Source organism: Strix uralensis, chromosome 13, assembly GCF_047716275.1.
Source record: "Strix uralensis isolate ZFMK-TIS-50842 chromosome 13, bStrUra1, whole genome shotgun sequence".
NCBI classification, from domain to species: Eukaryota; Metazoa; Chordata; class Aves; order Strigiformes; family Strigidae; genus Strix; species Strix uralensis.
The window spans coordinates 18,333,774-18,353,391 of NC_133984.1; the positions used below are offsets into that span (position 1 = coordinate 18,333,774).

General features: G+C 35.1%; 1 protein-coding gene across 4 annotated transcripts in view; it reads right to left on the reverse strand.

The window, feature by feature from the left end:
• STAG2 (STAG2 cohesin complex component) overlaps positions 1-19,618 on the reverse strand; it is an 81,692-nt gene that overhangs the window by 16,076 nt on the left and 45,998 nt on the right. For all 4 annotated transcript variants that reach the window (XM_074883047.1, XM_074883044.1, XM_074883045.1 and 1 more), the window contains exons 6-22: positions 19,065-19,141; positions 17,412-17,616; positions 14,994-15,145; positions 12,534-12,607; positions 12,296-12,419; positions 11,054-11,152; positions 10,877-10,956; positions 10,187-10,294; positions 9,230-9,341; positions 8,486-8,603; positions 7,646-7,749; positions 6,679-6,771; positions 6,407-6,496; positions 5,153-5,356; positions 3,525-3,595; positions 3,013-3,100; positions 2,829-2,909 (exon numbers count right to left, since the gene is read on the reverse strand). In XM_074883047.1, the coding sequence (XP_074739148.1) occupies positions 2,829-2,909; positions 3,013-3,100; positions 3,525-3,595; positions 5,153-5,356; positions 6,407-6,496; positions 6,679-6,771; positions 7,646-7,749; positions 8,486-8,603; positions 9,230-9,341; positions 10,187-10,294; positions 10,877-10,956; positions 11,054-11,152; positions 12,296-12,419; positions 12,534-12,607; positions 14,994-15,145; positions 17,412-17,616; positions 19,065-19,141 (1,880 nt within the window). The remainder of the gene's footprint in view (positions 1-2,828; positions 2,910-3,012; positions 3,101-3,524; positions 3,596-5,152; positions 5,357-6,406; positions 6,497-6,678; positions 6,772-7,645; positions 7,750-8,485; positions 8,604-9,229; positions 9,342-10,186; positions 10,295-10,876; positions 10,957-11,053; positions 11,153-12,295; positions 12,420-12,533; positions 12,608-14,993; positions 15,146-17,411; positions 17,617-19,064; positions 19,142-19,618) is intronic.

Here is a 19,618-nt window from a genome sequence, read left to right on the forward strand (position 1 = left end):
CCAAAAAACCCCCAAACATCCCAGAGCATAAAGCATTTTTTCTTTAAAATATCTGTATTTTCAACCTAGAGGACAGATTAGGTAGCTGTTTCTAACTAAAACAGACAAGGCTATACAGTATTTTATTTCATTTTTTAACTCACTGCTTGGGCATAAAGTGTCACATGAGAGTTGGGGTTTTCCTCCCCTTTTCCATTGGGAAAAAAGAAAAAAAAAAAGTAGCCTTGCAAGTGTTACAATAACTTCCAGAAAAGTAGATCATTGAGTCAATGAAGTACCAAAATGGTACAAAAACCATCCACATGTGTGGCATAGCTGGTGGTACTCAATCATGTGAAGATTCTAGCACATGTAGAACTGAGGAAGTCATTACAAAAGATCAACTGTGTAACCAGCATCAGTCCCAACAAAGAAGAAATACCCCTGAGAAGTTTAAAAACTATCCATGCAATCTAAATCAAACAAGTCTCTCCAAGAAAGCAGGTAACACACTGGTACAACGTGTCATTTAATCTCAACAGGAATCACAAAAGCAATAGCTGCCTCTTGACTATAAGTGTATGATTTTAGAACACCTTCACTATGTAAAACCTTTTCTCTCAACATTTACCATTCAGATTACTACACTGACATTAAGAGAATTAGATGGGAATGTCTTCTTTCCTTCATACAGAATTATTCATTTAAATTTTAATAAAAATCAAACTATTTACAAAGTCTTTTGTTTTAGCAGTCTATACTATGAAGCTCATTCCCATACTTAGTCAACCTGTTCACAAAGAGCATGCAGTTCGCAGTTAATTTTGTCACAGATCAAAAAAAAACAAAACCCAAACAAAATCTTTAGGCACAGCATATTTCTGTCAGTTCTGGTCTGTACTTCAACTTCTTTGCTGTTACGTTCCATTGGCATTGAACAGAAATCAATGGAACTTCCGTACGTACCTGGTAGATTTGGCAGCAGTCAAGCAATTAAATATAATAAAATAGTTGCAGTTCAGAAGTTAAACTTAGGAAAGCTTTAATTTACCAAATTTTATTATACAGGAGCAGAAAATAGTCCTAATAAAGGACCACTTTTCAAAAGTTCTTTTCATTCCTGCTGAAAGTATTACAAATTACATTTTACTGCAAAATAGCTAAAGTAATCTTAATTTCTAACCTAACTTTTCAGTATTTGGCTCAGTTTCTGCTGTCAGGCTTGTGATAAAGGTTTAATTACTATTACAGAAAATTCAAGACTGCTGTTTATCCTTGAAAGAATAAGCTAACAAAGCCTCCAAATCTTTCCCTCACATAAGTTGTTCTCAACAGTCTATGTATCCAGATCATATCTGATATTTTTGGTTTTGGAAGTGTTAAAAGCCATTAAAACCTAGATGGCAAACTAGCTAGCCAGCTAGTGATGAAGTCGTTCACATTTATTTAACACATCTTCAGATTGTAATTACTGAATTAGTAAGGCCACAATTACTCACTGGACTAATGAAGTCTTAATATAATAGGAAAAAATGAAAAAAAAAAGATTTAAAACCACCATGATCTCAAAGGTGTTCTGTTATAAAAACCGTAAGTACAAGTTACATAGCATGCTTCTCCACTCCTGTATGTACCAGGAGCTCATACTACCACACCCTAAGAAGAAAGAAAAAAATTTATACATCCTCAAATTATAAGTTTATTGCAATAATGCACTATTAATTACAAATTATTGATTATAAATTATTAATGTCATGAGTTCCCCTTGTTTTCTCCCTAGTAAATTGTGACAGATGCCTACAACTTCTTTTTCTTAAATTAATTCTAAGTATGGCAATCAAAGTGTTTAAAAAACCTGAATAATTTACTTATTTCATCTGACATAAATAAAGGATGTGTTGTCAGTAACTCCAACAACAAAGTGCAACTCCAGCGTAGATTTCCAGCAAAAGAGCACAAAATGTACCCTTCTTACTGGAGAAGGCTTCCAGAAAAAGTGTGTTTATAATTTTGGGTTTTTTTAAAGAAATCAAAATATTTCAGTGCTTACAAACTTCATTCTAAATTGTCTAGCCTTTCAAAAACCATCTTTCATTAGGCTGTTCACACAGCCAACCACCTAATCACCCTCTTCAAGCAATGCTGTCCAGTGGATACAAGAAACCTTAATCCTTCCTCCAAGATTTTTCAAGAAGTGAAATTAGAAAGCTGACATTTGCCAGAGCTTTGCCCTTCAAGATTACTATACATAGAACCAGAACAGGCTCTCCATTATTCCCTATGAAAGTTTGTAATTTATCTTAATCTTTTCATGTCTTTATTTAACAACACATTTAAAAGACTGACAAAGAGCAAAGTATCACTGCTCAGTATGTTGCAGAGTACTACAACAGTATGCAAATTCTTATATCTCACAGACTTTGTCACTGATACTTCAGTTTGCAAATTCAAACCCACTATTTGAGAATAGTAAGACTGACTATACTTTTTTTTTTATATAATTGGTATTCTAGCCTTCCTTATCATTGTCACTGTGCCAGCCTAATATAGGCATTGCATTTATTTGCTACAATTACTTTAAAAATCTGTCAAATTAAACATAATATTGACATTTAAATAATAAAACCATAACAATTTAGATAAATACTAGGTTTAAAAGTCAAGCATTCCACTACTAAAACTATGACTTCTGAAGAACTTATTAGAAAAGCAGATTTAGGCAGGTATTGGTATAAAAAAAAAATTAAAAAAAAATCTTAGTCTTAGTTAATTCCATTGCAGTTCCCACTTGATGACACTGCAGGCATGTACAAATGTTTATTTACTAATACAACTGGAACAAGGCATACCTTTGTGGAACTGCTTTCAGTAATTTTTGCTAGCTGCCAAAGGATTACATAATGAGTACACTGCAGTGCATGAATAACAATCTGAAATCAAAAGAAAAAAATGCATTAGATGACAAAGACCAATAAAAGACAGCAATAAAAGCTATTTATTGTTGTACCTGAAGAAAACATTTTAACTACAGACCTGTTCTGGCATGTCTCCATTTTCAATGCCAGTTTTCAATAACTTGTAGTTGCAGCCAAATAAGTCCCATCTTGATAGGTCATGAGCACTGGAAGCATTAGAAATGTACCAAAGATGTAATTTAACTAACACCATTTCTGCAATTTGATGTTAACAACTATTAAAAGCTTAACTGGTCTAAAACCTAACAAATAAATAAGCAAACAAATCCCTCACAAATGCCACCCCCCAAACCCCAACAAAAAACACTCCCAACAACACACACAACAAAAAACCCCCAAACCCAACACACACAAAAAAACCCCCAAAGCAAAAAACCCCAGATTTCAGTTTTGTATATATTTCTTCATATATTCAAAACGCATCATGTTCTGCACAACTCTCAGTCATTCCCACTAAACAAAAAAACCCTCCAAGTTGCATTAAAAAGTTAAGGGATATCAAATTAAGACAGACACCACCACCCCCCCCCCGCCCCAAACCCCAACAGATGTTTGCAGAAGCCTACTCACTTGTGAAAAGCAGTGATTCTCTTCAGTGTTGACAAGACTTGATATGCATCATCTTCATCAGGCTCCTCCCCCTATTTAATAATCATATAGTAAGATATCCCAAGCAATGTATGCTAGGCAATCTAGGGAATTTAAGATTAAAAAAAAAAAAAAAAAACAAAAAAAAACCAAAAAAAACCCAAAAAACACAACCATCCACTGAACCCAAAAACATATCCTCCCCCCCACCCCCAACCAACCAACAACCACCAAAAAAGAGAAAGAACTGCATCTAAATTATTTATCTATGACACATTTGTTTTTAGAAGAGTTAAAGAGTTTGAGAGAGAAGGTAGCAGTTCATGTTTAGAAACAGCAGCACAATAAGAAATAGGGGAGGGGGGCAGAAAGGAGGGAGAAGGAAAAAAAGAAAAAGTCTAGGATAGCAGAATACAATGTATTATGTAGGTGCTTCAATTTTCTCTGAAGAATCCAGCAGAGGCCACTGTCAGACAATAGATACTGGACTAGATGGGCCACAGGTCAGTACCTCAATCTTACTTTAATCACAGAAAAAAGTCTTTGAGAGAGGTAAGGGAAGTATTTTGTTCTAATCTTCCTACAAGTTCTGTCAAACTTGCATTTGGAGAAAGAAAAGGAGTAAAAAGGAAAGGGCCCAGAAAGTATCTATTTAAGTACATAGGATAAACCATCTAAGGTCACAGAAACTCCTCAGTGTATCAGAGATACTGCAAGTCCAATGTGTTTCACTGTTCTGTAGTTGCACAACCTTATCAAAGCACTATGGATTTCACCACTTCTACCAGAGCATTTGCCATTTTCCTTCAAGCCAACTGTCTTGACATTTCATTTCCTTCCTTTACCTCTCATTCTTTCTTTTTCTCACAAAGGGAGAAATAAACTGATTACCAGGCACACTTCTTACATAGTCCACGTGTGTCTAGGGTTTCTAGAGGGGAGTCTAGTTAGGACAATAAGCAAGAGGAACAGGAGCAAAGCTTGATAAATAAATCTGCATCTGAGAAGTGTGGAGACTAACGTTGTCAAAGACACTTCCCATGCTCCTTATCACAGAAACAAGTTTTGTCTGAATGTCAGAGGTCCCACATAGTGAAGTTAAATAGTGGATCAGAAAATTCTCACTCTTCAGATTAGCACAGTGTGGGAACAAAGTGATTTTTAAGCTATTGACTGCATCTGCTTGCCTTCAGAAAGGGAGGGGGAGTGTTTTCTAGAGATTCTGGTATTTAACAACAGCAACATGCAATCACAGGCAAGACTAAAAACACTAGTATGTCTGAGGAGAATCCTAGTGGAATTACAATGCTACATCTCTCAAAAACATAAGCTTCAAAACCTAAAGGTGAAAAGCTCATATAATTTCGTAGTTTACCTTAAACAACTCAAATTCCCAAAAGACTCACTGTCCTAATATAAAAGAACAGTTGGAGTTCACACAATCACAGCACTGTTATATTATTGTGCTTGACTTAACAGTTTTGAAAGTCAGAGGGAAGTTCCTATCCCTAACTCATTGACTCACACAGGAAGGTAGAAAAACATACTGGAAATATTTACAAGGGCAGGAAAAGTTCATCTTGTACATTAAAGTTGATCTTGTACAATACCTCTTGCAGGAAGTCTTCAAGAAGTCGATTAAACTTGTCTGCCAATTCATCTATTAACTGACTTCTTGCAATGTCAACCCTGTTAAATATTGTGAATTCTTCATTACAGAGAGCGTGGTATGTTTTCGAACAGGCTTCCAAAACATCTATATCTGTGTGCTTCTCCACAATGTCTCGGATTTGTCGCAGTAAGGCATCCAAATGCTACAAGAAAGATGAAGCATGGGGGAAAAAAAAAGCATTCTTACATACATATACACACACACGTACTTTTTTTAATAAACATTAAGGAATTTTAAAAGATAAATTCAATTTATTACTTTTGTAACTATGATACAGAACACGAAACACTTCCAGAAAGATGGTGAAGCTTTTGAGTAGATTAAAAACCTATTTAGCAAAAATTAAGTAGGAGCTTGTCAAAGGCTAAAGATTCAATCCATTTTAAAAAGTCATTAAAAATTTGCAATTGTCAGTATGGTTTTACTGAACACTCAAATTTGCAATGACAACTGAACAACACTGAAGCATTTATCTCCCACTCACACAAGCATTTATACATGGTCTTAAAAGCTGTATAATTGAAGATTTAGTTTCATAACACTCAACTGTTGGCACTGAAACCAACTTCAGTTGTTCTTACATGTTTCCCCTCAACTCACTGCTAGGCTATGCTGTCAACTAAACATTTTATTGTTCTTTTGACCCTAATGATTTCCAGTTACTTGCTTCACAATACAACAAAATAGCGCATCTGAGAAGGAGAATAGAGAGATGAGAACAGCCTACACCAACTTCATCACCGTAGCAGATAAAACAAGAGCAGTAACTATGTAATTTGTGATCTGATAGTTTTCCCCTTTTTCATGCAAGGAAGACGGTGATTTATTAGTTTCAGTGATCACAAAACTCATCAAGCTCTTTCTACAGGCTTTATCTGTCAGGCAGCATACTTCAAACATGACCATAACCCAACAATAAAGGCTCTTGCATAAAGTTCATCTAACCGGCAAGATTCTCTGTTAAAACTCACCAGACAGGCCTTAGAAACTCAAACTTTAAGTATCTCCAAAACCAGCAGCCAGTCACAGCTCTGAAGTCCAAGTCTCATTCTCAATAGGGGTTATGATAAATAAAGTCTCACTTTCACAAAAAAACCCATACCTACAATGGCAACTGAAATTCCAGTAACGTAGCCTAAATTCTGGGTTTTCTCCTTTTGTGTTTGTTAAGTGTTATTGAATGTTACCTTACCTTTTCTAATCGCCCTGTTGTATAAATTTCCAAATCAAAATACTGTGGCAACTGCAATAAGTTGGTGACTTTTTCTGCATCTACAGAATACTGTAAAATTGACAGGGAAAAAAGTTTAAATGAAAAAGTCTTGGACAACACAATTCATTATAGAACAATCAAATATCACGAAAGACTAATAAGATAAAATGAAGACCTGTGAAAGCCATACAGTTAATTACCTGTTAACATTTCAACAACAGTTCAGCAGCAAGAAATGGAATTAAACCTACCTTTGCTAGCAACTGAGGAAGTGCCACTGCAAAAAGTTCAGTAATTTTTGTCCTATCATCCAACTGAGTTTTCTTTTCCTTTGCTGTCAGCACCTAAAATATTGGTATTGTGAGGATTTTACAACTAAAAGTTCTGGTGCAAAGTTTCATTGTCATTAATGAATTGACAATTAGCTACAAAGACCTTCTAATATCACTGTAAAGTATCAATGTAAAAAAAAAAAACAATCAACTCCAACCCAACCATTCTGCACTCAAAGAATGCAATTCAAAGTTACTAATACTATTAAGATGATATTGAAAACAGAAGAGACAAAGGTTTATCTTCACTGCAACAAAATACCATGATCATAATAATGCTTTTCTTGACAACACAAGAACAGCAAACCTTTCAGCTTACTCTAATTTTTTTAATGGTATTTAATCAAATCATATGTCAATCTGATCTTTATAAAAGTTTTCAATCTGTACTTAAATGGGTTTCTCACCAAAAGCTGGACCAGTCCTGAAAGCAAGTTCCCTTCCCTGCTTAATGTCCCAGTAAAAAGAGGGCTGCCTAAACTCTGTATCATCAAATAAAAGCCAATTGGTGGACTCTGCTCCTTCCAAAGAGAGTATGAAGTATATGCCCTTCCCTCACTTTGCTCTTTCAAATTGAAAATAGTTCCAGCTTTCCCAGACATTGATTTTTGTTCTCCTTTCCAACCAACACTTCTTTCAAAGTCAATTTTGTATTACCTTTAATAGTAAAAACAAATGCAGTAGCCCAAACAGTACTAAGCACGTGCTAAAGTCCAGAAAAAGTGAACTAGCCAGGGCAGTCAGATACTGGAAGCTGTGAAGATCGAAGCTGAATTTCTGAATTCAGTCCCTTCAGCAGCAACAGCCTACAACCTTTTCCTTCTTCCCACACTGTCCCCACATAGCCATTCCCACATCTCTAGACGAGTAGCTTCTTGCTTCCTACCCTTTTCCCTGTTCCTCTTCCCACAGGAGGATGACATTCAGCTGCTTGCCGAATTGTACAAAGCATTATTTCAATCAGCGCGCTTTCCTGTCTATCCGTTAAAGCTGAAATTTAAGAAACAGATGTTACTAGACAGCTTGATTTTTTGTTTTCCACAAGTATTAGTATCTAAGGATCAAGATATGTTTATTTTTTTTAAAAGGAAAAAAGAAAAGCATTTAGGTCAATAGCTCATTTCCAGGGGTGGGGGTGGCACAGGGGATAGAGAAGATAAGCACCTTATAAAACAAGACAAGAAAATATTTAAAATTGAGGGAGTATCACTGGATGAGTCACAGAACCGGATGAAACAAGTATCAAGTTTTATAATCATTTTAGTTCCTTTACATTTTTCAGAGGTCCATTTACTAGGACCTATGAATTACAAAATTATGCCATGGAGTTTGGTTTTACTGTCATTAAAGAAATGACGGTATTTTTCCATACGATAGTTTTAACACTCAATACACGAACCAGTTTCACAAGCAACTTAGTTTCTCTAATGCCAGAAATGCAGTCTGAACCTGTGGAACAACAAAGAACCTGGACACTGCATGCTTATTCCCTCTCTTCTCCCTCTTTTCTTCCCACCATTGTTCTTCTGTGTCTTATTTCCAAACCAGAAGTGACCTCTTTCTATTCTTCCTCACATTTTCTAATTAGTATTAGCGATTTATTCCAGTCATGTAAAAATAAGAGAATATATGGGGACTCATAAATGTAATCGTCTTATTTCCTTATACATCACAACTAACAGAAACTACACAGCAATATAAAGAAAGATCTACAGAAATCTCTTACGTTCTTCTCCATTGAGAGGCTCCTCCAACAGAAGACTGTTCATACATTCCCAGTCCTTCAAGAGGTCTGTTGCACAGTCCCACATGCTGTCCACAAGATAAGCAGCATGTTCATGCAACTAAAATGAGAACAGATTAAGTATTTTTCTTTATCAGCAATAAAGTTCATTACAGAACTTTCTATGATACAAGGTATTTTTCTTGCTTGGCTCCTGTCTGTGGCAAAAAAATTAAGAAAATTTTGCAAGCTTTCTGGTTCAACAGAAGCATCTCTTCCCCAACTGACTTAACTTGGGGGATAGGAGAGCGTGGGGGGGGGGGGGGGGTGCTGCTTTTGGGGGTTTTTTTCCCCTCCCCCATTATAAGTCTCCTAAATCACCATTTCCTTCCACCTATATATTAGCATGAAGAATGACAGAAGAGTATTTGTCAGAGTAGAGCTCACAGCCTGTCTGAACACTGTGTACTGGACAGACCCTTCAAATAAACACAACCATACAAAATAGGCTTTCGACACCCCCCCGCCCCGGTTGCTCAAATAATAGAAAAACCAGGAGAGATTAGTGGTTATTAACCAATGAGTGGGGAAAAGGAAAACAACAATAAATTAAATTTTAAAAAACTAATTAAAACAAAAAAACCCTCAGTCATGCAAAAAACCCCCAAAACCAAGAACAAAACAAAAACCAAACCAAACCAAAACCACACACCACAAAACCAAGAATATCCCTGAAACTCAACTTACTTCACTTTCCAAAAAGAAAAACACTAATGTCTTCACAAGATTAGCATTCGGACTTTGTCTTCCCCTCCTTTTAAGTATTCCATCATCTTCAGGATCTCTGCGGCTGAAAAGCCTAAAAGAAGTATTATTTCAGGACAAGTTTCTTCTTCATTGCCATTGCCAGTCAATTCATACCAAGATACTGTTTTTTACAGATACACACTTAATAGCTTGCTGCCTGACTCCACATTTTATTTTGAAAGGAAGTAATTTGGGACAAGTATCATTTGAACAATTTCATATGTGCTGAGTTAGTATTTCACTGACTGTTTCCAGTGGAATGTATAATTAGAACAAAATACTTTACAAACATCAGTGATAATTGCAGGTGCTTGAGGTCCCATGCTCCTCCTTCAAACTACATTTTCTGAACCTTCCCACATGAGACTTTAAAGCAACAAAGAAATACTGGAAGAAGGTCTGAAAAGTATTAGATGGAAACTCTATTTTCTTTCCCTACACACCTGATAGATGTGTTGGATTATTTTTTTTGTTGTTGTTAAATAGAAAAATACTTTATGAATATGACCCAACTCTGGTGGGTGGGAACTACAAATGGGAAGATACTTGTTACAATGCAAGCACAAGTTTTAGGTACCAAACTACGTGAGCATTTTAAAATGTTTTACAGAACACAGGAAGGATGGGAAAGGAGAAGACAGAGGAATGTTTTTATTATATTCCCTGTAGGTACAAGCTTTTAAAGCACAGCTTCAAAATTACTCTCTATTTCCCATTCAGAAAAACTACAACAGTTCAAAAACTACAGTAGCGTTAAATTTTCTGTAAGTTATTTCTTAGGGCCACTTCATTATCCAGTTTTCCCTTTGCTAAATTAAAACTAATGAGAATCATAGTATTAACACACACACTAAAATCTACAGAAACAAGAAGTTACCTATAATTTCTCCATCTTACTTTTTATAAAGAAATTCCCCTGCAGCAACTGCTACTGGCCGATGAGCTGAATAAACCAGATGGTAGACATTTTCACAGTCTTCTGCAGTCAGAACTTCTTCACTACTCCTAGGGGTGGGGATGGGAAGAAGAAAGAAAAGAGTCTGAGTCAATAGAGTATGACCTCTAATGAGGGAGAGATGGAAATTAAGGAGAATCTAAACCTTTTCCTTCAATTTATCAACCTGAAACCCAAAACAAAATAGTTTACTTCTAAAGTCTTCCTTCAATTTATCAACCTGAAACCCAAAACAAAATAGTTTACTTCTAAAGTTTTCCTAAACAAAAACTAATGATAAAGTGTGAGTGGTGGGTGTAAGGTTATGCTCAAAAGTTTAACTACTGTGTGATGTTCAATACAGCCGATATTTCTTCAGTTCAAATATTCCATGATAGCTTCAAATTAGGGAGGCTGAATTCTAAGTTTCTAGCGTTTACACTTACTTAATCGTGGTAGGTTAGTAACAGCATTGTTCTAGCCAGATTACTTTTGAAATTCCAATTTGTTCAAGTATAAAATGCGTAGACGTTTCTCTAGACTTTGGATTATCTGAATTCTGTCAAGCTGCTGTCCTAACCCACAGCTATAAGAAATACTTTTAAGTTTTAATATTTGTTATAGGTCAGATAAGGAGATATATAGGTACTTACTGTAAAACAAGAGTGAGTAATTTTATTGCTTGGACTGCAACATCATATTCTTTGTCAAGAGTCATAGACACAATTCTATCCTAAGAACACAAAAGAAAGTATTTTCAAAGAGGAAAGAAGTGTAATACAACTTTAAAAAAAATTCATACATACTTAAGAATATGAAATTACACTAACCTTGAATCGACTGGTGAAGAGTTCCAATTTGGAATTAAGCTCTTTATTATAGTAAAGCCCTTGCAAAGCAGTTAGGCATTTGAGTCTTACTTCTCCTTGCTAAAATAAAATTAAGAACTGGATTAAAAGTCAAGTATAGAATACAATGTGATCTTCAAATCATACAAGACAAGCTTCTTTTGCAGTCTGAATTAATTCAAAAACAAAGACTAAATGTTGTCAAGAATATGTCCTTGTTTGTAAGAAGGCAATGAAGGGGGAAAAAAAACCCAAACACCCCCCCCCCAAAATCTCAGTGTCTTACTGAAGTTACTGTTAGTCAAAATACAATTGTTTCATTTTTTAAAGATGTATTTTAAATGCTCAAGACATTTCTAATTAGAATTCTATGTGTTTCCTTTCACTTAAAACTGGCAACATCTATATCATTAACAACCATCTCTTGTTAAGATTAGAATTACCAAGTAGATACAGAGAGAAATATTCCTCCAAAAGTACAAGATCTACTTTAACAGAGAACATGTTCTAAAGCATAGATACAGAAATACTTTTCAAAAGTCTAGGCCAGCTGACTTCACACAGTTTATCATCACCCCAGTGCCAGAGGTTATTTTTTTTTTGATGCCAAACCCATGAACAGCATGGCACGCAGGAGCATTCCTCATTTGTTTCACTTCAAATTCGATAACTTGAAGTCTCCAATTCAAGAACTCTGACAAGTGCAGACTCAACAATGAATCAAGGAGTTATTTGTAAGCTCTATCTGTTGACCACTCCAAGCAGAGAATAATCTCTAGCTGGTAGCTGATAAGTAACAGCTTGAGGCACTCATCTGCACAAAAGAGGACTTTTCCCATGCTTTTAACAGCTAGCTGAGAATGCTAACAAGTTTCTTAACTTGGCAAAACAAAGAAATTGTTAAGCTACAGGAGTGGACTACTCCATGTGAAATGCATAATAGTTAAGTATTATAAAGTAGAAGACTGTATCAGCATAAACAAACAGAAAAAGCCATTTCCTTACAAATCACAGTTCCTTAAAAATCTATGTATATTCTCTAAAATATTCAAAAGATTCAAGTCTATTTTATATGTATGTTGAAATGCCAGTGCTTCCGAGTGATAAGAAAAGCAGTGACCAATTAAACCAGTTACAAGATCAGAACTTAGTCTGGCAAGATCAACAACCAAAACCACGGAGTTATGCTTCACGATTCTGTTCCGTTTCCGCAGTGCAGCTTACCTTATCATGCATAGTCCACCCTACATATTTTAAGTAGCTGTCATTGAGAAAGGCGTCACTGTACATCTTCATCCATATTCCAATCTCTTCAATACAGATAGCTCTTATTTCAGCAATTGCATCTCTGTGGAGAGAAATGGGACAACAGAATCAAACAGATGAATAATTAGAACTAATTTGTCACCAGCTTCCAAAATAAATTAATGAAGCTACAAATTACTTACTAAGAGAAACTTACCGGTATCTATGCACAAAAACACCTTTAAATATTGCATTCATCATGTTTTCTATTTCATCCTGATTTTCCTGAAGCTGAAAGAGTGAACAGAGTACATAAACAATGAGCAACACTTTTACAGTCACATCAGATGGTGCTGATGTTAGACAAACTAAATTAACACTTGCAAGTGTGGCCATTAAATCCTTTCCTGAAATATTCACAAATCTGTTTCACAGTACAGTATTCTATTAATTAAGGAATTGTATCTACCACAGCATACAAATTTTAGTAATTCTGACCACTGGAAAACTGTTCTTCAACTGTAACAGACATCTTAAGAAGGAGCTTGCAGAAACCCGAGTTATTTATAAGAAAACTTGATTTAACTTTCTAGTAACTTTTCAAGCCTGATGTTCAGTTCAATTTTTAATACTTACTAAGTTTTTATGTACATGTACTATTAGAACAATACCCAAATCATGTGAACTGCATTACAAGGAGTCTTTTCTGTACACTAAAGAATTTGTAATCTAAACAGACAAGATAACAGATGAACAACTTTGCTACCTGAGCAGCATATACTCTGTTTTGAATACCTCTCCCCTCCTCAGCCATCACTTAATTATGAAGAAAAATATGCAGAAACTGAGTAAGGTATTGCAGAAAAAATTACTTTAAGAATATGGAGCTGAAAAATAACGGGGGAGACAAAACCACTCTCAGAGTAACAACACAAGAGCAAGCCATGCAAATCAGTTGAAAAGTGAAATATGCAGTGTTTTAAAACACAGAAAATTGTATTTGCTTTGAAAGTGCAAGAAAGTCAGTTAAAAGATTTGAAATAGCTAAATATTATCAACAGATAAGCATATTCGTTTTGCAGTTTGAACTACAAAGGTAGGACAAATTGAGACGTTAATGAGAATAGTCAAGGACTGAGGAAGTCAACATTTTGGTGGATCAGACTGAAAAAAACCCAACCAAAGGCCCCACCACTGCCACATGCACCACCACCCCCCCTCCAACCACCCAGAAAACCCCACAAAGAAACCACCAGAGATACTACCCAGACGGGGGGGTGAGGGGGGGGTGCACTATGCACACATGGGAATGGATATAAAAGGTAAAGGACATCTCCTACAGAAGTTCGGGAAAACATAAGAACTAACAGAAGAACGAACAACTTCCATAAAGCTTTAGGAATCTATGGAAGAAAGGAAAAACTGTAAGAAAATACAGTAAAGAAAAACACTAAGCACCAGGAGAAAAGCACTAACAAAGCAAAACATTTAACATGTTCTGGGCCTAAATCTAACACCTGCCCACAGTAGCCTCTGAAGAAGAAAGAGGGGGTGAAAAATCCAAACTATTAAAACAAAAGACATCTTAAAAGAATCAATTATTAATTTTAGTACCGGATAAGGTTGTATTATAAATGAAACAAAACCTGAAATCAAACAAACAACTGAATGTTACTTCAAATATTACTTTCATTTAGTACAAGAAAACCAGAAAAATCAAAACCAAAACTAGAAAAGCTGGCAAAAAATCCTAAAAGGCAATATAGGTAAGAGCAACTGAGATTGGGAAAAGTCTTGACTCTCACATCACTGCCTTTTCTGTATATCTATGTATTACTTATAATAGGACTGGTCCTGCATATGCACAACTACATTTAATGGGTGTTTAAGGGATCAATCTCAAATGGCAAGATCTTTGTGAGATGAACAGAAGACAAAGTTGTTAATTGTCAAGTAAAGTAAAAAGGTTAACAGGTAACGGCACAAAAGTTGAATAGCAAAGGTAAGATATTTCCTTTGATCAGGAGAAACTTATTTCTAGTATCTAAACCAAAAACCAAAACCAAACACTAGTTTCCCTAGAAAATAAAAACTTAAACCTGAATGAATTGGGGCTTTCAACAAGACAGCACTGTCAGCAATGAATCAGCAAGTCCCTTTTACACAAAAAGAAAGAAAATAGAAATAGACTGCATTTTCAATTTTGATAGTGTTCTCTGTAGAAGAAAAAACCTTATCTAAAGCCTTTAATGACACTTTCTACTGAGATCAGTATTGACATCATAAGAGCGCTATTTTGCCCCAAGATCATGGGGTTCTTCTCTAGAAGACAAAAACAGTCAATGTATGGTAACTTTTGTTACATATTTGAGCTCACTTTAGGAAACCAGTCTAGAAATACAACAAAAAAAATATCTATTACTGATTGCAGTCTCTCTTAATAACTTTACTAAGACAGCACTGTCTGAAAATTTTTTTATGAGTCTACATTTATCACTTCTTAGAGAAAACCAGACAGTAAGGAGCACCTTCAGAGTAATTTTTTCAAACATTAAACATAAACAACGAAACAGAAGGACTAATAACTACCTTTACAAAAAATCAAATTACAGAATGATATTATTGTCATTTATCAACACTCATACTATGCACACCAGCTACAGACAGTTGCACTAACCTCCTTTCTTTTCTGCAGTAGGAGTTCCAGCCTATCATTAGCTCGTTTTCCGATTATTTTATTTCGTTCTGCTTCATACTGCCGTTGTGTATTGTCCATGTTGATACTAAGATTTAATGCCACATTCACTAAAGCAGTCATCAGCTTCATGGCTACAAAAAAAGTGAAAATAGTAAGGATTATTTAAAAGGTTACCTGATCGAAGAAAAATGATAAACTAAAATCTTGACCCATCCCCTTCTGTCAACACTTTCTGTATTTGTGAAAATATATTCACTCTAAATTTCTTGATACGCAAACTTTAGCACTAAGCACTGGATCATTACTTATCAACACAACAGATAAAACACTGATGTTTTGTTCTTTTCTTTGTCAGTTTTTTAATACTGTAAGCAGTATTATTGAATTGAGATATACGATATGCTTCCCCCCCTCCAAAATGAAGGTGGAACATAAGATTTAGAAACATAGCACAGGAAATATTAAAAGGATTCCATTATTAAAATCAGTTAGTAAACGGATTATTACCAAATCATTCAACCTCAAACATACAAGAAGTTTTTCTTCAGAAAGAAATGTCTTAGACAACCAAGGCCACCATGTCACACCATTCTTTTTCCCTCAATTTAATTTTAATTTTCTTTAAATATTCCTTTATTTGCAGAAGCAGAGAAAGGATATTAGCCAATCAGAAGCCAGAGAACTGACCAAAATGTAAAATACACTTGGGTGGGATTTTTTGCGTGCTTCTATTTCTGAATCAACCTTTTTAAAAAGGGTGCACATGGATAAGCGTAATTGCAGAAACCAGGAGGTGGTCACTAGTATACTTGCTTTTCTTATGTAACAAGACGACATGAAAGGGCTTGCATTGGCAGAGCATACACAGGACGTTATTAAGCGTGTATCACTAGCATAAAGTTGATGAGCAAGGCATAAAGACATGCAGATACATTGAAATATCATCACACAGAGTGATCTCCAAGGATATCAGGACAAAAAGAACAAGTCTGAGCTAACCATAGAAGCCAAGATTACTGCAAATAACAGTAAATATGGATACAAGTATTTTGTTGGCTGCCTCTATCCTGTATAAAACACAATCTTCAAGAATACAAACCGTAGTCTCACATGAAATGCGTAAGTAATTACACAAAATCAACTGAATTGACTACTGATGTGAACAAATGTCAACAGACTACTGATAAAAATTGTTTTGTGTGATGAAATTCACATGGAACTTCTGCAACTTTTATGCAGGCACAACTCAAATTAAAGAAAAAAAAGTATAAAAACTTGGGTTTTAAGAACTAAAAGTTGTGTTAGTCATATGGTACAACAGTCAAAATGATGATAGAGCAAAAATTGGTATATTCTCCTGAGGTAAAAGGTTTTGTTCCTCTCTCCATAATAAATGCCTTGGCTAGTGGGAGTCTCACAGCAGTAGCCTGATGCACAGTGTGCTAATGTATATTCAAGAGAGATGATCGATGAAACAGAACAACTGATCAGATAGTCAGAACCGAAGCTAGCTGTGTATCAGCCAGTTCCAATGAAGCTAACAAGAACTGTTTCCAGTGTGGCAAAAACTCAGTTTCACATACAGTCTAACTTCACCTTGTTCAGACTAAAATTGCTATAATAAGTCTTACATAAGTGGACTGCTGCACAGTGCCATATGAGACCCTTCTTTATCAATCAACACAGGTTTAGGACTTCCTTATCCAAAAAGCTTATCCTCTGTCCCTATAAAGTATAATGATGTATTTATTTAAAACACTCCATACTTAAACTCATAACGGATTTCTTTGAAATTTAATGGATTGGGAAAAAAACAATCATGTAAAAAAGGACAATTACTTAAAACTATACAGAAATTTAGTGACTGTATCACTGATGAATCATTCTTTAAAATTACTTCTAATGCAATGAATGGAAATGGTAGTTTCAATTACATTGTGTCATGGTCTCAATATACAGTACAATTGGAATTTGTAGCAAAAATTGCATCCAATCTGATTCCTGTCTGACAATGCAGAGCATAAGCAGGTTCAACTGCATTTGAGGTTAAAAATATACCTACACCCTTACAATGACCACAGACAAACTTGTAGAATCAACTGAAAAGTTTCCTCATATTTACTTTTTCTACTGTTAACTATTGTTGAAGCTAACAAAAGTGAAGTTCTATACAGCTGGTAAAGAATGCTTTAAAATAATGCTGTGTTTTCAGTAATGAAAAACCTATAAAGACAAGATAAGAAAGCTGTACCAAAAAAAGTTGCATTAGACGAAAACTGTATCACACAATGAAACACAAGTTGAATGTCAAATACCAAGTTTAACCAGAACAATTCTTTCCTGTGCAACACAAAACATAAAATGGAAGCAATACACAGATAAAAATAATTCACTGACCTGCCAGTGTACTAGTGTGCCGAAATGCTCTGACTTGTGAGTCTGACAGCCCCGTAAGCAGTGAAATGACAGTATCCATCATATATTCATCATATATGATGCTATATTGACATTGTCGGACGAGTACTCCAATGAACTCACAAAAACTGGATTTGAACTTCTTCCACTGGGGACCAGCCATAGTTAGCGGGTAATCTCCACTATCCTATTAAAAAAAAAAACAAACAAAAAAAAAACCAAACCAAAAAAGGGAAACAGGAAACTTTTTCAAATGTCTTAAAAATTATTTTATTAAGATTAAAAAGAGGTGAGTACAACTTTAAAGCCAAAATCTCCGATGCCATAAAAATGATACATCAGAAGAACATGATTCCACAAATACACATCTACTTTGCAGCTCGGGCTTATTATATGCAGAGGCAACATTCTACAAGTCCTACCACAAAAAACACACATAACCAGATATACTAACTACTAATTTCTTCTTTCTGTCCTACCCCATAAAAAAATCTAAAAGTAAGAATAAATTTTAAAAATTAAAAAAATTCATACCCCTTACAAATCTGCTTCAGGTTACACTAGAACAAAAGAACCATCAGATGAACAGTTGGCATGTTTAGGAACACTCAGTTCAGGACCATAACAAAGTTGACAGGGAGATGCTGACAGACTGAAATTCCTTAAGTCATAAAATGACCTGCTATAAAAACCTTTTAATATAACAAATGTGTGTTCCTCTCCTGATTTGGGAACCTTTACAAATAATGGTAAAATGCCCGGGAAAAAAAATTAACAAACATTTGTATTAGTGCTGCTGTGATCAACTTCTTTAAGAAGATAAAGAACACTACAGGTCGAAGACAGAGAAAGTAACCATGAAAAGGGATTAGAAATCTGACAGTTGTTAATTGGATTTCTCTCACAAGAAAGAGTGAGCATAACATAGTAATAAAAAAAACCCCAAAAAACAGTCCCAGCCAAAGCATTATAAATTTCATACAATATTACCTTAAAATTATTTCCCTATTAGACAAGTTTTGGGAGGAGGTTTTAAAGCTACCTTTACGTTCTTTGGAACACAGATGGAAAGGAGTAACACTCAAAAATAAACCCACAAAGAAGAACACGACCCAAAAAACCCAATGCATTTCATTTACCCCAACACTCAGAGGAACAGAAAGTGACAATTTAAAGGAAAAGAAAGTTATAATCCCCATGAAAAGCAAAGCGTTAGTCTTCAACTGGAGAATAATGAAATTCAAATCCCCACAATTTGTAGATTAATGAATGAACAGAAATAAATTTAGCAATCATTTTAAAAGCCAAAGACTTAAAGGCCTTACATACACAGCAGGAACAGGGAGGCATCCCACACAGCCCCACAGTAGTAGGAGTTCCCACTATTCAAAAACTGAAAGCCGATACTGATTTCTTAAACCATTAATAAAACAAGTTATATACATGCAGAGCTTACTTCCTAGTCTTACAAGTTCACTGAAATAAGGGAGTTCTATCTTCTCATTCATAAAAGTCCTGTCATTTTGCAGCTGACCTTACCCATGAAAGAAACCTGTAGCAACGTGATCCAGTAAGATTAGGACAGGTAAAATAAAAAGTTAATATCAATACATTATCAGAACTTCATTAAATTACCTCATCAAATTCTTCAGTCATTTTTCGGATTATTTCAGAATTCTGCATATGTCGGAACATCTCTGCTGTAACGACTCCTACAATTTAGATATTAGATTATTGGCACTTTCAGTATGAAAGAGGTAGATGGCAGATGACATGAGTCCTGCTACAATATAAAAATTAGCAATTTTCAGCTAACCTACAGATTATACATGTATTTTTTTAGGAAGTTACGCGGTTTTTATTTTAGCATCTATGTATAACAAGTGCTTGGCACCAAAACTTTTTTTTTTTTAATATATAGATGGGTTTTATTATTATCCATCTTTAAAAGTGTGTTTGTGTGTGTGTGTACACAGACATCTAGAATTTACTCATTCACTTGTATTCAGAAGTCAAAGATACTTGTGCCAGACCTCTTCATCAGCCAAGAGGCTACATTAATCTGAAGTGGCCTTTCAGGACTCAACATTGTAAATGGTATAAGACAATTTTGAACAGTTCTATTGCTACACATTATGGTCTGCACTGTAATAAAACACAGTGATTTCACGCAATTTCTATTTGTCTTA